Below are 20,642 nucleotides of genomic sequence, written 5' to 3' on the forward strand. Positions count from 1 at the left end.
TGTTTTTGTAAGTAATTAAGTTTTTATTCATAAAGATTGAAACAAACAGTTCAGACCAGAATGTTAAATAATGGTCATGGTAATACATTCTTTCAGAAAGATTAATAAAGCATACATGACATGTAATATAGTAGCACAATAAAATTCTTACCATGTGTTTGTTCTAATTCATAATGCCCAATGAGTTAGTAATTTACTTTTCTGTTTTTATATTTCTTGTTTACCACATAAATTCATCTGAGTCCTGATTTTAGTGTCTATTTTTTCTCTACTTGAGAGAGAGGGGTAGAGATTTCATTCTGCTATTACGAGGTATGTGCCAACTTCTTTTACACAGTGTCAGTGTTAGGGTGATTTAAGAATTTCCTCTACACCGACCTTCAAGATGGCGGAGGAGTAAGATGTGGAGATCACCTTCCTCCCCACAAATACATCAAAAATACATCAACATGTGGAACAACTCCTGCAGAACACCTACTAAATGCTGGCAGAAGACCTCAGACTTCCCAAAAGACAAGAAACTCCCCATGTACCTGGGTAGGGCAAAAGAAAAAAGAAGAAACAGACAAAAGAATAGGGACGGGACCCGCACATCTGGGAGGGAGCTGTGAAGGAGGAAAAGTTTCCACACACGAGGACGCCCCTTCACTGGCAGAGATGGGGAGTGGCGGGGGGGGGGAAGCTTCGGAGCCACGGAGGAGAGCACAGCAACAGGGGTGCAGAGGGCAAAGCGGAGAGATTCCTGCACAGATGATTGGTGCTGACCAGCACCCACCAGCCTGAGAGGCTTGTCTGCTCACCCACCGGGGTGGGCGGGGGCTGGGAGCTGAGGCTCGGGCTTTGGAGGTCGGATCCCAGCGAGAGGACTGGGGTTGGCTGTGTGAACACAGCTGGAAGGGGACTAGTGCACCACAGCTAGCCGGGAGGGAGTCCAGGAAAAAGTCTGGACCTGCATAAGAGTCAAGAGGCCATTGTTTTAGGGTGCACAAGGAGAGGGGATTCAGAGCACCACCTAAAGGAGCTCCAGAGACGGGCGTGAGAAGCGGCTATCAGCACGGACCTCAGAGACGCGCATGAAACACTAAGGCTGCTGCTGCAGCCACCAAGAATCCTGTGTGCAAGCGCAGGTCACTATCCACACCTCCCCTCCCAGGAGCCTGTTCAGCTCACCACTGCCAGGGTCCTGTGATCCAGGGACAGCTTCCCCAGGAGAACACACAGCATGCCTCAGGCTGCTGCAACGTCACGCCGGCCTCTGCTCCCGCAGGCTCACCCACATTCCATACCCCTCCCTCCTCCCGGCCTGAGTGAGCCAGAGCCCCCGTATCAGCCGCTTTTTAACCCCCGCCTGTCTGGGTGAAAAATAGAAGCCAGAGGGCGACCCACATGCAGAGATGGGGCCACATCCAAAGCTGAACCCCAGGAGCTGTGCGAACAAAGAAGAGAAAAGGGAAATCTATCTGTGCAGCCTCAGGAGCAGCGGATTAAATCTCCACAATCAACTTGATGTACCCTTCACCTGTGGAATATCTCAATAGACAGTGAATCATCCCAAAACTGAGGTGGTGGACTTCGAGAGCAACTGTAGACTTGGGGTTTGCTTTCTGTGTCTAATTTGTTTCTAGTTTTATGTTTATCTTAGTTTACTATTTAGAGCTCATTATCATTGGTGGATTTGTTTATTGATTTGGTTGCTCTCTTCCTTTTATATGTATATATATATATATATTTTTTTTCCTTTTTCTCTTTTTGTGAGTGTGTATGTGTATGCTTCTTTGTGTGATTTTGTCTGTATAGGTTTGCTTTTACCATTTGTCCTAGGGTTCTGTCTGTCTTTTTTTTTTAGTATAGTTTTTAGTGCTTGTTATCATTGGTGGATTTGTGTATTGGTTTGGTTGCTCTCTTCTTTCTTTTAATTAATTACTTTATTATTTTATTTTAATAATATATTTTTTAATTTTAATAACTTTATTTTTATAAAAAATTTTTTCTTTTTTTTTTCTTTTCTCCCTCTTCTTCTGAGCCGTGTGGCTGACTGGGTCTTGGTGCTCCGGCTGGGTGTCAGCCCTGAGCCTCTGAAGTGGGAGAGCCGAGTTCAGGACATTGGTCCACCAGACATCTCCCGGCCCCTCGTAATATCAATCAGCGAGAGCTCTCCCAGAGATCTCCCTCTCAACACTAAGACCCAGCTCCACTCAATGACCAGCAAACTCCAGTGCTGGACACCCCATTGCAAACAACTAGCAAGTCAAGAACACAACCCCACCCATTAGCAGAGAGGTTGCCTAAAATCGTAATACGGTCACAGACACCCCAAAACACACCACCAGATACAGCCCTGCCCACCAGAAAGGCAAGATCCAGCCTCATCCACCAGAACACAGGCACCAGTCTCCTCCACCAGGAAGCCTAAACAACACACTGAACCAACCTTAGCCACTGGGGGCAGACACCAAAAACAACGGGAATTACGAACCTACAGCCTGTGAAAAGGAGACCCCAAACACAGTAAGTTACCAAAGCTTTCAACAAAATTCAACACCCGTTTATGATAAAAACCCTCCAGAAAGTAGTCATAGAGGGAACTTACCTCAACATAACAAAGGCCATATATGACAAACCCACAGCCAACATCCTTGTCAGTGGTGAAAAACTGACACCATTTTCACTAAGATCAGGAGCAAGACAAGGTTGCCCACTCTCACCACTATTATTCAACATCGTTTTGGAAGTTTTAGCCACAGCAATCAGAGATGAAAAAGAAATAAAAGAAATCCAAATCGGAAAAGAAGAAATAAAACTGTCACTGTTTGCAGATCACATGATACTATACATAGAGAATCCTAAAGATGCTACCAGAAAACTGCTAGAGCTAATCAATGAATTTGGTAAAGTAGCAGGATACAAAAGTAATGCACAGAAAACTCTTGCATTCCCAAATACTAATGATAAAAAATCTGAAAGAGAAATTAAGGAAACACTCCCATTTACCATTGCAACAAAAAGAATAAAATACCTAGGAATAAACATACCTAAGGAGACAAAAGACCTGTATGCAGAAAACTATAAGACACTGATGAAAGAAATTAAAGACGATACAAACAGATGGAGAGATATACCATGTTCTTGGATTGGAAAAATCAACATTGTGAAAATGACTGTACTACCCAAAGCAATTGACAGATTCAGTGCAATCCCTATCAAACTACCAATGGCATTTTTCACAGAAGTAGAAAAAAAAATTTCACAATTTGTATGGAGAAACAAAAGACCCCCAATAGCCAAAGCAACCTTGAGAAAGAAAAACGGAGCTGGAGGAATCAGGCTCCCTGACTTCAGACTATACTACAAAGGTACGGTAATCAAGACAGTATGGTACTGGCACAAAAACAGAAATATAGATCAATGGAACAGGATAGAAAGCCCAGAGATAAACCCATGCACCTATGGTTACCTCATCTTTGATAAAGGAGTCAAGAATAAACAATGGAGAAAAGAAAGCCTCTTTAATAAGTTGTGCTGGGAAAACTGGACAGCTACATGTAAAAGAATGAAATTAGAACACTCCCTAACACCATACACAAAAATAAACTCAAAATGGATTAAAGACCTAAATGTAAGGCCAGACACTATAAAACTCTTAGAGGAAAACATAGGCAGAATACTCATGATATAAATCACAGCAGGATCCTTTTTCACCCACCTCCTAGAGAGAGGGAAATAAAAACAAAAACAAATGGAACCTAATGAAATTTAAAAGCTTTTGCACAGCAAAGGAAACCTTAAACAAGACGAAAAGACAACCCTCAGAATGGGAGAAAATATTTGCAAATGAAGCAGCTGACAAAGGATTAATCTCCAAAATATACAAGCAGCTCATGGAGCTCAATATCAAAAAAAAAAAAAAAACCAATCCAAAAATGGGCAGAAGACTAAATAGACATTTCTCCAAAGAAGATATACAGATTGCCATCAAACACATGAAAGGATACTCAACATCACTAATCATTAGAGAAGTGCAAATCAAAACTACAATGAGGTATCACCTCACACTGGTCAGAATGGCCATCATCAAAAAGTCTACAAACAGTAAATGCTGGAGAGAGTGTGGAGAAAAGGAAACCCTCTCGCACAGTTGGTGGGAATGTAAATTGATACAGTCACTATGGAGAACAGTATGGAGGTTCCTTAAAAAACTAAAAATAGAACTACCATACGACCCAGCAATCCCAGCACTGGGCATATACCCGGAGAAAACCATAATTCAAAAAGAGTCATGTACCACAATGTTCATTGCAGCACTATTTACAATACCCAGACATGGAAGCAACCTAAGTGTCCATCGAGTGATGAATGGATAAAGAAGATGTGGCACATATATACAATGGAATATTACTCAGCCATAAATAGAAATGAAATTGAGTTATTTGTAGTGAGGTGGATGAACCTAGAGTCTGTCATACAGAGTGAAGTAAGTCAGACAGAGAAAAACATTTACTGTATGCTAATACATATATATAGAATCCAAAAAAAAACAAAGTAGTTCTGAAGAACCTAGGGGCAGGACAGGAATAAAGACAGAGACAGAGAATGGACTTGAGGACACGGGGAGGGGGAAGGGTAAACTGGGTTGAAATGAGAGAGTTGCATGGACATATATACACTACCAAATGTAAAATAGATAGCTAGTGGGAAGCAGCCACATAGCACAGGGAGATCAGCTCGGTGTTTTGTGACCACCTAGAGAGGTGGGATAGGGAGTGTGGGAGGGAGTCGCAACAGGGAGGGGATATGGGGATATATGTATATGTATAGCTGATTCACTTTCTTATACTGCAGAAACTAACCATTGTAAAGCTATTATACTCCAATAAAGATGTTAAAAAAAAAATTTACTCTGCATAAAACAGTAAGTAAAGATCAAAGCCATCATATCCTTTGATAAATACTTTTTTGAATTTGGAGTGTATAATCCTAGTTGTTTTGAGTATAAAAACTTGCATCAGATTTCTAAAAGATCACCAGAGCTCATATTCGGGAATGTAGTGGTGTTCCGTATAATTGTGGTACAGAGGAACAAGTAAGTGTACAAGGTCATGATAATTCTTTCTCTAAACAGCTAAGGCTTGCTCCAGAGCATCACTTGAGTTTTGGTTTGGTGTATGAGGGTACCTCCTGAGAGGTTTCAATTCAAATTAATCTTTTCAGGGCTTATTAGGGGACAGGCACAAATTCCTTGGGTCTGTCTTTAAGAGGCCCATAGATTGGGATGGAATGAGAATGTTGCCTTTCTCAGCTAATCTGGCCCCAGACGTTTTTCACTGGAATGAAAATATGTACTGCCTCGTATGTTGTGGGTCTTTTCCATGTGTTCTCTACCATATTGTGTGCTTGTTTGTTCCTTGTGGGGTGTTCTTTCTGACTATTCTTGTTCTCATGTGTGCTGATACGTTATTCTAGCCACTTATTTTCCCAAGAACATTTAAAAGAAAACTTTTCTTATCCTTTGTTAAAAGTAAAATTAATATAACCATGGGGGTCTTCTGTAGACTCTGGTTTATAGTCATGAGCCTGGCTAGGTTTTCTCCCCCACCTTTGGGTGGGAAACCTGGAGTTAATATAAGTAAGTAAGTAATTGGAGGGAAAAGTTAGAGAACAACAATCTCATTTATATAAATTTTATTCTTAACAAGGCATTATAGATTTTGATTTATATAAAAAGTATATATGTATATACTTAATCATCTTTCCCTTGCTTTCTCTGTTCTCCATGCTCTGAGTGTGTTTTCTAATTTGATGGGAAACTATTCAAGAGCAGTTGCTTCTTGCTTAAGAATGAGTTAGGATCTAAAGTGAACTTGTTGGCTGGAAACTATAAATAGTTAAAATTTCCCTTGAAAATTCTTTAGGAGGACACCAGGTTGTCACAACATACTGTCTCTCAATATGTTGTATGCAGCCATGTTTTTCCTCCAAACTTGGAACATATCACAGTTTCTGAGGGTGCACCAGATGAAAAAGTTGGCTTGTGTTTAATGGCCATGTTGTATATTTTTTTAAAAGGGAACTTAGTTTTAAACATTGGAGTCATGCAGTGCAGCAAGATTCTCAGTTTGATATGCATGTAGTGATTGAAACAGATTAAGAGAGCATCATATTCTTGTTGCTCACCCCCATTCACTCTAGAGCATGTACTGAGTACATGAAATAGTGGGCAGAATCTCTAATATTACTGTTTATGTCTGTCTATGCCTTATATTTGGCCTCTTGTGTTTGATTGATTCAAATAATTAAATGCACCTGTAATGTGACTCCACTACATTAACCAATTGGTGGCAATAAGGTACAATAAAAGTAAGGAATACAAGTTCAATACAATTAAGTTAAAATTTTCTTTAGGATTTACTATGAAAAAACCCACCCCATTTTGAAATGGCATAATAGAGGATTATATATATATAATGTTTTACATATATTAAGGCTATTAAGGCTGATGTTTTCTGAATTCTGATCTAAACAGTGTAAACTATATCACAACTTGATTTTTTAAACTTTTAAAAAATAAATTTATTTTATTTATTTATTTTTGGCTGTGTTGGGTCTTCGTTGCTGCACGCGGGCTTTCTCTAGTTGTGGCGAGCGGGGGCCACTCTTCGTTGCGGTGCACAGGCTTCTCATTGTGATGGCTTCTCTTGTTGCGGAGCACAGGCTGTAGGCACGTGGGCTTCAGTAGTTGTGGCTCGCGGGCTCTAGAGCACAGGCTCAGTAGTTGCGGTGCACGGGCTTAGTTGCCCCGTGGCATGTGGGATCTTCCCGGACCAGGGCTCGAACCCGTGTCGCCTGCACTGGCAGGCAGATTCCCAACCACTGCGCCACCAGTGAAGCCCACGACTCGATTTTTTAAACTGGTGAATTAAAATATAAATATTTTAGCTTACTTTTTTTAACGATATGGTTTATGGGCATATAATTCTATTTTAAGTATTGAAATTTTAAATTCTAATTTTTACTCCATTCATAGGCTACTCCGTCTTTTCAGTGTTTTTATTCCTTACCTACATTATATCCCTTTTACTTTTTTTTTTTCTTCCTAATAATTACCTGGTATCCATGATCACCAACAAGTAATTGCTTGGCTTTATACTCATTAGGAAATACGGTTTGTCTCTTCTGGAGTTTTTGTTAATTTTTTATAATTAAAAATACTGTAATTATATTTTCCTAAAGTTGCTATCAGTCTCTTAGACCCTTTTTAGAGTTGAGAAACACAGGTTTGGAATATGAAGAATAAATCTTACAATTTTTTATGTGATACTTCAAAATAATGTGTACTAGAATTCTAGCTTATTCATTATTGGTTAATATCACTTCACAAAGGGAAATGTATTACTGTCAAATTTTTATCTTCCCTATTTGAATGTTAAAAAGGGCAGTTAAGTTCTTCGAGACAGTTCCTTTTTATCTGTACATATATCTAATCAACACTGTAAAGATTCATTCAGATAACCATAGTGGGGGGTACTTCAGGCCAACAGGAAAAAATTGACTTTTAGGGTTTCAGTCTTTTAGCAATTATATTTGTTCTGAGGGATTTTTTATGTGTACATTTGTCATTTAGTAGGCCATACTAAATGTGGGATAAAAATTACTGTGGTAACAATTGCTTTGCAGGCCAGTTTATCTTGATGAGCATTCACTGTGTCTCATATATAAGAAATTTTAACCATAAACATTATGACGTTGTATCTTTAAGACCTCCTAGGTGAATGTTTTTTCCTTTCCTTTGGATCTCAAATCCAGCACTTAATCATTCGCATTATTTAGGCTCCACTGTCCTCCTACTGTCCCTGTGTTATAAAGCCTTAACCCTCTATAATACCAACCTTCATTCCTTTGCCAGATTGTTGCCATTCTAAATTTATGGTTTCCGGTATGAGATGAGCATTCATTTGCCACCTGAAAAATCCTTTTATGGTTTATTAATCAATTTCCTCTCATTTTTGGTGGTAAGGTCGAACTTTTGCCTCTGTCTTTAAAAATTCCATCTCATCTTCTTTTGAATAGTCTTGGCAGATCTCAAAGAAAATAGGAGTCATTTTGGTGGAACTCTCTTTTACCATATTTTTTCTCCCCCATTCACCTTCTGCTTCCCATATTACAAACGTATCTGCACTTTGACTCATCCATCCCTCCATGCTCATCCTTCCATCCAAGTCTTATCTCTAGAACCATGATTCTCTCTCCTGCATTCTCAGGGAGCCTACTCCCCTAAATCAGTCTTTCTTCTGGTTATTCAACCTCTCTCTCTTTCTCTGTTGGCTCTCCTCTGATTATAAAATTGTGCTCAACTCTCTCCTGTATTTCTAAAAACTCTCAACCGCATGCATTTCGCTATTTCTTGCCTCTTCTCCTTTTCTTTTCAACCAAGTTCCTTGAAAGAGTAGCTAGTACCCATTTTATTTCCCCATTTCCTCCCTTTCTGTTTATCTTTTCTTTAAATAAATTTATTTTTATTTTTATTTTTGGCTGCGTTGGGTCTTTGTTGCTGCGCGCGGGCTTTCTCTAGTTGTGGCGAGCAGGGGCTACTCTTTTTGTGGTGCACGGGCTTCTCATTGCGGTGGCTTCTCTTGTTGTGGAGCACGAGCTCTAGGTGCGCGGGCTTCAGTAGTTGTGGCTCGCGGGCTCTAGAGTGCAGGCTCAGTAGTTGTGGCGCACGGGCTTAGTTGCTCTGCAGCATGGGGGATCTTTCCGGACCAGGGCTCGAACCCATGTCCCCTGCGTTGGCAGGCGGATTCTTAACCACTGTGCCACCAGGGAAGCCCTCCATTTATCTTTCACCCACTGAAATTTTCTTTCTCTGACCATTTTTTTTGAAACTATGTGTACTAAAGTCATTTAAGACTTGAGAATGGCTAAGTACACTGGACTCTGTAGCATAACATTTGAAACTTTCTTTTTTCATGTGATACCACTTTCTTCATATGACAGCTCTTTGCTGATCTCTTAGGACTCTGTCCTTGACCCTGTACTGTCTACTCTCAAGAGGTTTTTCGGGGTACATGGATAGGTTTCATGGCATTCATGCAGCCTCTGAAATGAATTACAAAATGTTTATATGTGTGTATGTCTATTTTCTTAGGGAGAGGGTCCACAGGTTTATATATATAAATAATTTGACTTAAAGGAATATGTTCATCCATGCTTTTAACTGCGTTGAAGTGATAACACTAAATTCTGTACTTCCAGCCCAGACCTGTGATAGGAAACCCCAAACTGTATATCCCACTTGATGGCCCATGATCAAAACTTTCCAAAGCAGAATTAATCATCTTTCGTCTTCCAGTATGCCCTCTATACCCATACACTCTGCTGTTCTGCTTCTCCCGAACCAGAAATATGGGTGTCCTGCCCCTTTCCCCTTGATCTTCACATCCTGTACCGTGAATTTATTCTATCTCCCAAATATAAGTATCTCTCAGATCCATCCTTTTCTGCCTTTCCCTGCCTCAGTTGTATCTTCTGTCTCTCACCTGGTTTCTTGACAAAACTTTCCAACTAGTTTGCTTGTCTTCAATTTGACCCCACTTTTCATCTGTTCACTACACTTAAATTTGAGTCATTTTTGTACAATATGTTAAATTTTTTTATCAGGATAAAAAATGCTTAAATTGAGACATGTTGTTGGATCTCTGCTTACATCTTTAGTCTTATTTCATGAGTCTCCAAATGCACTATTATATAGGGATTTTTAAAGCAATAATCTGTTATGTTAGTTTTCTTCTTTATATCTCTACCTTGGAATAACCTTTTCTTCCCCACCAGGCCAGCTCATTCAAGTCCTTTAAATTTCAATTTCCTTCCTTCTTGTCTACCTTCCTTCTTACCCTCTTAGGTGTTTTCTCCCTTGTCTTCCTGCAGTTATATCTGCACAGTTATTGCAACTATATTTCTTTCTTTTCAACCATACTGTAAACTTGTTATTTAGGGCAGCCGCAGTCATACCAAAAATTTTTTTCTTTTAATCTCTAGATCCTTGCAGTGTATCTAATATATTGTGGGTGATCTATAGATATTTGCTGATTAAATGAATAACCAAAGATTTAAAATTGGCTTTCTCATTTTGACCTTTATACATTTCAGATACCCTTAAATGTTGGTGATCTTTTTACTGGTACAGAATACAATGAGTTTTGAAGAATAGAGTTCTGTAAGCCTTATTTATACTCAGTGCCTAGCACAGTTCCTACTAGATAGGAGATACTCAAGTATTTGTGAATAAATGATTTATAGGTGACTATGAGGAAATGAGCTGTTACATTTTACAGTGTTGGTCATTTAACTGGAGGAAGAAAATAGATAAAACCAAATTAGAAAACCAAGTAATGTGCTTTACATCATTTTTTTGACAAGTATAATTCATACTGATTATTTTGATGAGCCCTCAGGAAGCTTTAGAATTTCCTGTTAGTGCAGTCTATAACAGTGTGACCTCATTACCAGGCCCCATTGTTAGATCTCTTAGAGTTTCAGTGTGAGCAGTATCTTGTTTTGTTAGGGTTTGTTAGGTTTGTGAATTAGAGTAAAAATCAATGAAATCTTACTGCCTGCTTTTTAAAGAGAGGGACAGGACATTCAGATTATTGTGAGATATGTCAAAATGATGAAAGTAGTGGTCGCAAATGCTCGTTAATTCATAAGACCTTGCCTGAGGCAGAATAGTCCATATATCCCATGTCTCTTGTTCTGATTCTACATTTTGAAAGCACTAACGTGTGTGGTTAAAAAGTAGGTTCCGAGGCAGAATACTGTTCAGTTTAGTGTCAAGACCTTTCTTTAAAGACTTCTGACTTAATGTCAGTCATCATGAATAGCGTTCTTGTCTTTGAATAGAATTCTCTCAATCTAGGTAGAGAATTTAAACTCCAGTGCCCTAAGGCATACGTTGTATGCTTTACTTCTCAATGGATGATATTAACTATGTTCCATCTGTAGGAGAATTGAGAAAAAAGTCGTTCAGTTCACTTTCAGTAAGACCTTGTTGAGAAAGACTGCTGGGAAGCAGATAGTGCAACCTAACTCAAGCCACCAAATTCTTAATATAGATGGAAACTCCTTGGTTACTATTGATTTGAGACAAAATTGAATGGTGACTTCAAAATAAAAGATACTATCTCTAAAACTGGTTCTCAAAGTATGGTCCTTGACCTGCTGCATCACTGCAGAATTTGTTGGAAATATAAAATTTTTGTGCCCCATCTCAGTGCCATCTGATCTGCTGAATCAGAAACTTGGAGGTGAAGAATAGGGTGGTGGGGCTTAGCAATTTGAGAAGCCCTCTGGTGACTTTGATGCACACTAAACTTTGAGAGTCTCTTTGCTGTCCACTGACTCCTGCTTTCATTTCTTCTTCCAAATGCTCCAGAAAGTATGTTATCTAGTGTTAGAAAGATCCAGATGTGGTTCTCTGAATCATCTCGTTTCCAGAAATGCTCTCCTAAATTCATTCCCAATGGGTACTTGAAATTTAAAGTCAGCTAGCTAGGGAGTTTATTTGCAAATTGGATCATTTTACTTTTCTGATTAAAGTTCTTCAGTGTGGTGTGGATAATCCATCCGTTTTTTGCCCCAGCCATTCTCATACCATTTCCTTACAGATTTGTAATGCAATCATCTGTGTTTTTTTATCTTTTGTGTTTCTGATTTCTAATCTAATTGTATTTTGCTCAGAAAATATGAGCTATATCAGGGGTTAGCAGACTAATTTGGTCACACTGAGCCCAAGAATGGTGTTTTTTGTTTGTTTTGTTTTTTTAAAGAAAAAAAAAAAAGCAAACATTATACAGCAGAGACTGCGTGTGGCCTGCCAAACCTAAGTATTTACTCTCTTTCTGCAAAGTTTGTTGACCCCTGATCTATATGATACTTATTTTTTGAAATTTGTTCAGATTTACTTTATGGCCTTGCATACATAGACCATTTAAAATTGTTACAAGTGTACTTGAAGAGAGTATATATTTTCATATATGTTAGGTTAAATTTACTAATTTCACGGCTCAAGTTCCCTATTTTTTGTTGAATTTTTGTTGATTTGACCTATCAATAGTTGATCAATTATTGAACTTTCACTTTGATGTTGGACTTGTTACTTTCTTTTGGAGGTCTATTTGTTTTAATTATTTTGAGGCTATTCCATCAGGGCATGCAAATTCAAAAGTTTTATACCTTCTTAGTGAGCTGTATCTTTTATTATTATGTAGAGATGTGTTTTGTGTTTTTTTTCCCCCATCCCTAATAATACCTTTCGTTTTTAGAGTCTATTTTGTCTGATCTGATACTATTGATATAGCCACCAGATACTTTTGGTTATTATTTACAGGAGGATCTTATTCTATCTCTTAACTTTCAACCTTTCTCTGTCCTATTTTAGGTACAGCTCTAGTGTTTACTTGATTGCTGTTTAGTAATTCAGTCTGTCAATCTTTTGGGTGTTAAGATTAATTCATTTACATTTATTGTGAGTATCGATATATTTGGACTTGTTTCTCTTTGATCTACTTAATGTATACTTTGTCTAGTTGTAACAGCATACTGGGTTATTTCTTCAGATCTCTCTTTCAGGTCACCACTTCTCACTGTATTTAATCTATTGTTTAACTCATATATTGATTGTTTTTAATTTAACAAGTATGTATTTTTATTTTTAAAAGTTATATTTTCAAATTTGCCTAGTCATTTTATTATTCTTCATTATTTTAAAATTCTCTCTTATTTTGTTAAACATTTCATACAGTTATTTTATATCTAATTACACTAATATAGGAGCCAGAGATTTTTCCAAGTATTAAGCTTTGTAATAACTTCAAAGGGTATATGCAATCAAGAAGAGCAGAAACAGGGAGTGGTCTGAGACATCCTATATGTTCCCCTAGTTGTTCTTTCAGTCTCGCAATGGACACATGCTCTTTGGCCCAAACAATTAGTGAGGTCTCTTAATTGAGTTTTGTTGGTCTTTTCACACTGTGAGAAGTGTTTGGGTTATAAAACATCTCTATTTTAGACTCTAGAGTAGGTTTTTATATGCTCTGCACTATTGACATTTGGGGCTAGATAATTCTTTGCTGTGAGGAGGCTGTCCTGTGCCTTGTAGTATGTTTAGCAGCATCACTGGCCTCTACCCACCAGAAAACAGTAGTACCCTCCCAACTCCCCAGATGTGATGTCCCAGAGTGTCACCAGATATTGCCAAATATCCCAACGGGGGCAAAATCATCCCTATTTGAGAACTGTCCTAGGGACTTACATAGCTTATGTGACATTCTCCAGGGAGCCATGCCTTATAAACATTGTAGTTTTGTTGTAATAAGCTATCTTAAACCAGGATAACCCTCTAAGAGTATTCCATAGATGAGGACTCCCCTCATAATAAATATAATTAGTCTATTTGCCAAAAGATTAGTTGTTTAGTTGTTAGCATATAAACAAGGAGATTAGATCAGATTACCTGACTTCTTTCTTTCCCTGGGAATTCTCCCCTTCCTCAGCTGCTCTAATTCTTTTCTCATTCTTCAGTCTCCCTGTTACCATGGTCTCCTTTTCTCCATTTTTCTTCCTTTTATTATTAACCAAATAATTACTGAGTGCCAAAAATATTTTAGTACTGTTCTGTTTGCTAGGGGAGATCAGTGAAATGAAGGTCTTTTTTGTCATGAAGCTTACTCTTTGTGGGGTAAGACAATATATAAATAAGTAAATAAGAGAATGTCAAATATTAATTAGTGCCTATAAAAATAATTGAAATTTTGTACTGTGATAGACAGTAACTAGGTAGCTGCCCTGTCTAAGATTGAGTGGTCAAGAAAGGCCCCATCTCAGGAGGTGTCTTTTAAGCCAAGACTTTTGTGTCAAGGAGTCAGTTGTATGAGGATCAGAAGAGCATTCCAAGTAATGCAAATGCAAGTAGGTGGAAACATGCTTGATACTTTAAGAAGAGAAAAAGCCAGTGAGACTGAAAGTAAGGGATAATGTGAAATGAAGTCAGTGAGTGTAAAATGAAATTGGAGAAAAGATGGGCAGGTGCTTTTATCTCTCTCAATATTATTGGCTGTAGTAATACAGTATTTGACGCCTGTACTTAGGAATCGGTAGAATTCATTTGAAGGAATGTTATGGTAGTACCCACAAACAAGTGGGGTTTTTTTTGTCTGTTTCTTTCTCACCTATAAGCCAATGCATTATTAAATAAACTACTTGGGTAGAAAATGTGTCAGGAGAACTTTTCAACATTGGTAGCAATTGCTTTTTAACTAATTGGTTTCTTTTTTTCTTATACAGGCTAATTTGTTGAATTTGATTACCTCTCCCACCTCTCTCTACAGATAAATATCATCTTGTTTTGTTTCAGTTTCAGGTTTCTTGTTGTATGGATCACTGATTGAATAATAGATGGCTTTACCTCGTCTCACAGGAGCCTTGCGCTCCTTTTCAAATGTCACCAAGCAAGATAATTATAATGAAGAAGTGACTGACTTACAGGTAAACTTTTTAGATGAAAACCATTATAAACATAAGATACGGGCAAATATTTGGCATTCTTTTTTTTTTTTTTAAAGATTTATTTATTTTATTGATTGATTGATTGATTGCTATGTTGGGTCTTTGTTTCCGTGCGAGGGCTTTCTCTGGTTGTGGCAAGTGGGGGCCACTCTTCATCGCGGCGCGCGGGCCTCTCACCATTGTGGCCTCTCTTGTTGCGGAGCACAGGCTCCAGACGCGCAGGCTCAGTAGTTGTGGCTCACGGGCCTAGCCGCTCCATGGCATGTGGGATCTTCCCAGACCAGGGCTCGAACCCGTGTCCCCTGCATTAGCAGGCAGATTCTCAACCACTGCGCCACCAGGGAAGCCCTGGCATTCTTTTTCTCAATTCTGTGTGCTTTTTTTTGTTTGTTTTTGGCTGCATTGGGTCTTTGTTGTGGCGCGCGGGCTTCTCTCGTGGCGCGCAGGCTCAGTAGTTTGGTGCGTGGGCTCTCTAGTTGTGTTGCGCAGGCTTAGTTGCCCCGCAGCGTGCGGGATCTTAGTTCCCCGACTAGGGATCTAACCCGCGTCCCCTGCATTGGAAGGCTGATTCTTAACCACTGGACCACCAGCGAAGTCCTTGTGTGCATTTTTAAAAATGGCAAGTTTTATCTTTTTTGGTGTTATACCAAGAAGGGGAATGGGCATATTGATGTTTGCTATGGGAATACTTATCTTAAGCACTTATAAGTGTATTGTCAAAGAGGACAAACAGAACTATGATATTGAATCCTTTGTTAACTTTTCTGTTCCTAAGTTACCTGCCTCAATTAATTTTGTAATTTATTCCAGTAATTTACCTCTAGATCATCTGAGTAAGTTTTCAGATCTCTGGTCAAATTCTTATCAAATGTGAATATTAATCTCTTAAACTCTGTAGCTGGTCGCATAATTCACTTCTGTCTTGTCCTTATAATTGGTTGTGGATGTAATAGGCCTAAAGGTCCATGAACTGTGCATGTGAAGGAATGAGCCATTTAATATAGTATATGAAGGAACTGGCCCTATGCTGTTTTTTAAAAAACAGCAGTCACTTTTCTGACTCCTTATTTGACTCTTGTAGAATATTAACATTGTTTCCTAGTAGGTTGGAATTTTATTGCTTAAAGCCCTTATGCAGTTTTACAATTAATAGCTTCACTGAAAGATTGATACTAGGAAAAAAAAAGATTTGTAACAGTCTTTAGGTAGATTTTTCCTCTAATGATGATACAGAATTTTGCTACACGCAAAACAGTTAACCTTCTTTATGATGGGGGCTATTTTGCATTTTCACAGCAATTAAAATAAGGATATATTCTATACAGTTCATTAATATTGCTATCTTAAACTTGAATTATTTCCTCTCATCGCCTAACCAAGGCCCTTTACAAGTTATTTTATATAAGAGATGCAACAGGAGATTTTAAAATTTGAAAGTTATAAGGACTACATGCTCATCCCATGTCATTTAATTTATTCTTGTAGGCTTTTAAACACTTTTTCCCCCTCTGAGGAAAGAAAGTGGCAGATATAATGAGCCTCATTTTAATGTAATTTTTTATCTTGGGAAATATCCAACATATACAAAAGAGAGAGAAAAGTAACGTGAAACTTTGTGTACCTATGACCCATTATAACAGCTTAATTCAATTTAGGGCCAGTCTTATTTCATCTCTACATTTGCCTGTTTTCCTCCCCCTAAACCCAGATTAATTAGCTCCATTTCAGTTTAGAAAACTGAGGCAGGGAAGTAATAGTGAATTATGAAAGTAATAGGAATATTGTCAATAGAACCAAGAGGAAAATTACAGTTTTCTATCAGACCCGCTACTTTTCATTTGGTCACAAGACGTCATGAAGTTTAATCCATGGATCAAGTCCAATGATATGAAGTAAAATTTTTATTGCTTTCTGTGTCACTTCTTGAGAATGGAAAGATTTATAGTCTCAAGGAAAGTGTGTGTATAGATAAGAATCTCCTGGATGCCTAACTTGTTCTAGGATCAGACTTAGGAAAGCAATACTGATTTGAATATATTGAACCTGTCGTAGGAGTCTTATTTTCTTTAAATGCCTTTCATCAAAAAGCATGACATAAAGTTCTTATATACAGTATGGTTTAAGCTATGTTAAAAACGAGCAGGAAAATGGAAAAGAGGTATGTGGGGTGTTACCGATTGTTATCTGGGTGTTGGACTTTTTGCTTTTTACTTTGCCGTATGAAAATTATTTCATAATGAGTATTCATTGTGATTAAACTGTAAAAAAAAGAAGCTTTTTTAAAACATATCTTTAAACAAATGAGATTCTTTTAAATCACATTTAAATAAAGCTCCTTCTGGGAGCTGTAAATTTGGATGTGAGTAGATACAATTTTGAATTCTTGTGGGTAGTGCCAAGTTGTATAATGTAATGCAAAATATATGTAATAAATGATAGATTTGAGAAAACCTTTAATCAGTATGTTTCTGTATTATTCTGTCTGTTTCAGTTGAAGCGGTCTAAACTTCATGAACAAATTGTAGGTTTGGACCTGACATGGATGAAGATTGTAAAATTTTTGAATGAAAAGCTGGAGAAGAGTGAAATGCAAAGTGTAAATGAAGACTTAAAAGATATATTGCAGGCTGCAAAACAAATAGGTATAGTTTTGTTATTTTTTTTTAAACCACTAAAGTTCAAAAATAGATTCCTTTTAAACTATATACTATAGAGTGAAAGGTTAAAATTTCCAGGGAAGTATTCATAATTATGAGACAGTCTTATCTATCAAGGAGCTTAGGATTCAGGGAGGCAGAAATAAACTAGTAATTATAATACAGTCAACTTGAGGGATTTATAGGAATTTAGAGTTTAAACCACTGTCTTTATTGAAATAAGGATTAGGGTAAATTAAAAATTTTATGTAGTTGGAAGGAACCTTAAGATGCCCACCTAACACACAGTGAGGGCCAGTACTGAAGCTGAACTTTTCTTCACTTCCTGTTGCACACTAATATTTACATCATTTGATTACATTTGAAGGAGACTGTAGTTAGAGATTGTAACACTCTGGGCTTAACACAGGTTACTTTCCCAAGATTGAAGACAGAGTAAAACAAATCAAGTGACTCTTTGGTAAAACATCTGAGTTTGTTCATGGAAATTCATTGTCCCGTTCCAGACTCCGATAATTAAGAAGCATAGTTAACACTACTGTAGTTCTAACTTCAAATTCAGGTTTCTACCTATAAAAAGTTCAGACTGATAACTTTGGCTCTGTATGATCTGGCCTTCACCTTTCTCTCTGACCTTGAGTCATCCTTGTTTTCACTAACTGTGCTTCAGACACATGGCCTTTTCTTACTTCTGCAAGCTCACCAGGTTGGTGCCTATTTGGGGATCGTTGTACATGCTGTTTCCTGTGCTGAGAATGTTCTTCTGTCCTAATCTTAGAGTGGGTAGACCCTTTCTTGTTATTCTGAGCTCACCTAAAAATTATTTCCTTAATGAGGCCTTCGCTGATCATCTAATCTCAAGTGTTTACCTAGTCATTCTTTATCTTGTAACCCTGAGTAACATTTTCTCCATAACATTTATTATCTGATATTTTGCTTGTTTGTTTATTGCCTGTGTTTTGCTACTAAGATGTAAGTTTCATGAGAATAGGATCTTATTTTTCTTGTTCAACACACTCCATCCCCAGTGCTTAGAATAGTGCTTGGTATATTTTAGGGTCTTAATAAAATTTCACTTGATAAATAAATGAAAAAGTTTTCTCAGGTAATTTCTTAGTAGAAGGAAAATTTAGATCCTAACTTCACCATATGCTGGTTGGCAGTTTTCTTCCCTTCACCAACTTTGGAAGGTGTTTCTATTATATCTTGTATACTTGAAGACTTTTTATTTATGATCATCAAATCTTTGAAATTATTATTCAAATATTTTGACTTTGATGTATTATTTAATTATCATTGGTTTGTAGTATAGTATAATATTGAATTTAATGCCCTCATAATTTAAGTTGTAAAAGTACAAAATGAATGTCATGTACGTTTTTGCAGTTAGATGATCTTTTGAAGTTCAAGGGCTTTGGTAAGAATTGAGATTACTTACTAAGCCTAGGGAAAATAGAGCACACTGATGTGATTTGTGACAGCATTTGACTCAGACTTTATGTTTTAAGAATATTGAGGAGGGCTTCCCTGGTGGCGCAGTGGTTGAGAATCCGCCTGCCAATGCAGGGGACACGGGTTCGAGCCCTGGTCTGGGAAGATCCCACATGCCGCGGAGCAACTAGGCCTGTGAGCCACAATTACTGAGCCTGCGCGTCTGGAGCCTGTGCTCCGCAACAAGAGAGGCCGCGATAGTGAGAGGCCCGCGCACCACGATGAAGAGTGGCCCCCACTTGCCGCAACTAGAGAAAGCCCTCGCACAGAAACGAAGACCCAACACAGCCATAAATAAATAAATAAATTAATTAATTAATTAAAAAAAAGAATATTGAGGCAGTTAGGTTCATTAGAAAATAGTAGCAAAAATGCAAAGTCTCCAATCTACCTAGATTACCTTGAGTAGGATCTTAACCCTTCTGGGCTTCACTGTCTTCATTTCTAAGATGTTAGAATTATTTGTTCGGGAGGGTGGTCTGACCTAAGCAGTTTTCAAAAACTGTAATATCCTTCCTTTAATTTTATTATGAAAATACCTCAGAATACTTAGCAAAAACAGTATAAAATATTGAGCTTATTCAGTACCATGACTAAATATTTCTTTATTAAATGATGTGGAAATTAAGGTTATTAAAAAATAAGTTATTCTTTAGACTACTTTCCCCAAATATCTCTGAAAAGTCTAAACTTATTGTTTTAAATAGCCGATCATTAAACATAATTCTAGGAGTTTTGCCTGTTAGCAAAGCATCTGATTCATACTCAGGAGCTAATCTATTGACTGATGTGTTTAAGGAATTGATTATTTTGAGATGTAATGTGTCAAAAGAATATTTTCATGACAGATAAAATCTTAGGGTTGTATTTAGGAAAATGCTCTGTTATATCTACTTTTTAATGGTGTGTTTAAGTTGAAAAACTATTAGTGAAACTAGTAGTTGACTAGTAGTCATCCACTCTGTTTGAATGAAAATACTGCTGGTACTGGAAATGTAATTAAAACTAGCAGCATTGAAATGATTAGTCTTATGGAAAAAATGTCTTTGTGTTTTCTCTTATATCATTCTTTTAGCACAGGTAATTTTGGTGTAATTGTGTTAAAAACGTGGAGCAAGAGAATAAAGTAAAAAGAACAATCACTTATATTTCAGTTGAGCATAGTAGTATGAGGTACATGTGTATTGACCAGTCAGAGTAATAGGTATTTTAAGCTGGAGGGGACATCAGGGAACATCTTGTCCAATACCTTCATGTTGTATGTGAAGAAACAGGGTCCTTGAAGGTTAAGTGAACCCCGTGGTTGATTTGTGGCACAGGTAGGCCTAGACCAAAATTCTGAAATGGAAACATGATAGAAATCCTAAATTCTTTCCTTTCCTTGTAGTTAGAGATCATGTTCTGTCAAAGTCTACTTTTCAGCTATTCTCAAATTGACTCCCTCTACATATTTGCCCTAGTTTAGGCTTTTACCATAGCATGTCTGAACTACTGCAGTAGCTTATTGCCTCACCCTTCCTTTCTTATTCAACTTCTTCACAGTCACTAGACTTATCTTTTTTTTAGACTGATTGTTATAAGAAGCAAGGCTCATTTATTTTTTTAAATGTTTTGATTTTTTTTTTTAATTAATTAATTTATTTATTTTTGACTGTGTTGGGTCTTCGTTTCTGTGCGAGGGCTTTCTCTAGTTGCGGCAAGCGGGGGCCACTCTTCATCGCGGTGCGCGGGCCTCTCACTATCGCGGCATCTCTTGTTGTGGAGCACAGGCTCCAGACGCGCAGGCTCAGTAGTTGTGGCTAACGGGCCTAGTTGCTCCGCGGCATGTGGGATCTTCCCAGACCAGGGCTCGAACCCGTGTCCCCTGCATTGGTAGGCAGATTCTCAACCACTGCGCCACCAGGGAAGCCCCAAGGCTCATTTTTATTCCCAGCTTGCTCT

General features: G+C 37.9%; 1 protein-coding gene across 1 annotated transcript in view; it reads left to right on the forward strand.

The window, feature by feature from the left end:
• Positions 1–20,642, forward strand: part of ASCC3 (activating signal cointegrator 1 complex subunit 3) — a 331,824-nt gene that overhangs the window by 9,941 nt on the left and 301,241 nt on the right. Inside the window, exons 2-3 of the mRNA XM_061207037.1 lie at positions 14,402–14,532; positions 17,045–17,195. Of these exons, the coding sequence (XP_061063020.1) occupies positions 14,443–14,532; positions 17,045–17,195 (241 nt within the window). The 5' untranslated portion in view covers positions 14,402–14,442. The remainder of the gene's footprint in view (positions 1–14,401; positions 14,533–17,044; positions 17,196–20,642) is intronic.

Source organism: Eubalaena glacialis, chromosome 12 (genome assembly GCF_028564815.1).
Source record: "Eubalaena glacialis isolate mEubGla1 chromosome 12, mEubGla1.1.hap2.+ XY, whole genome shotgun sequence".
Taxonomy (NCBI): domain Eukaryota; kingdom Metazoa; phylum Chordata; class Mammalia; order Artiodactyla; family Balaenidae; genus Eubalaena; species Eubalaena glacialis.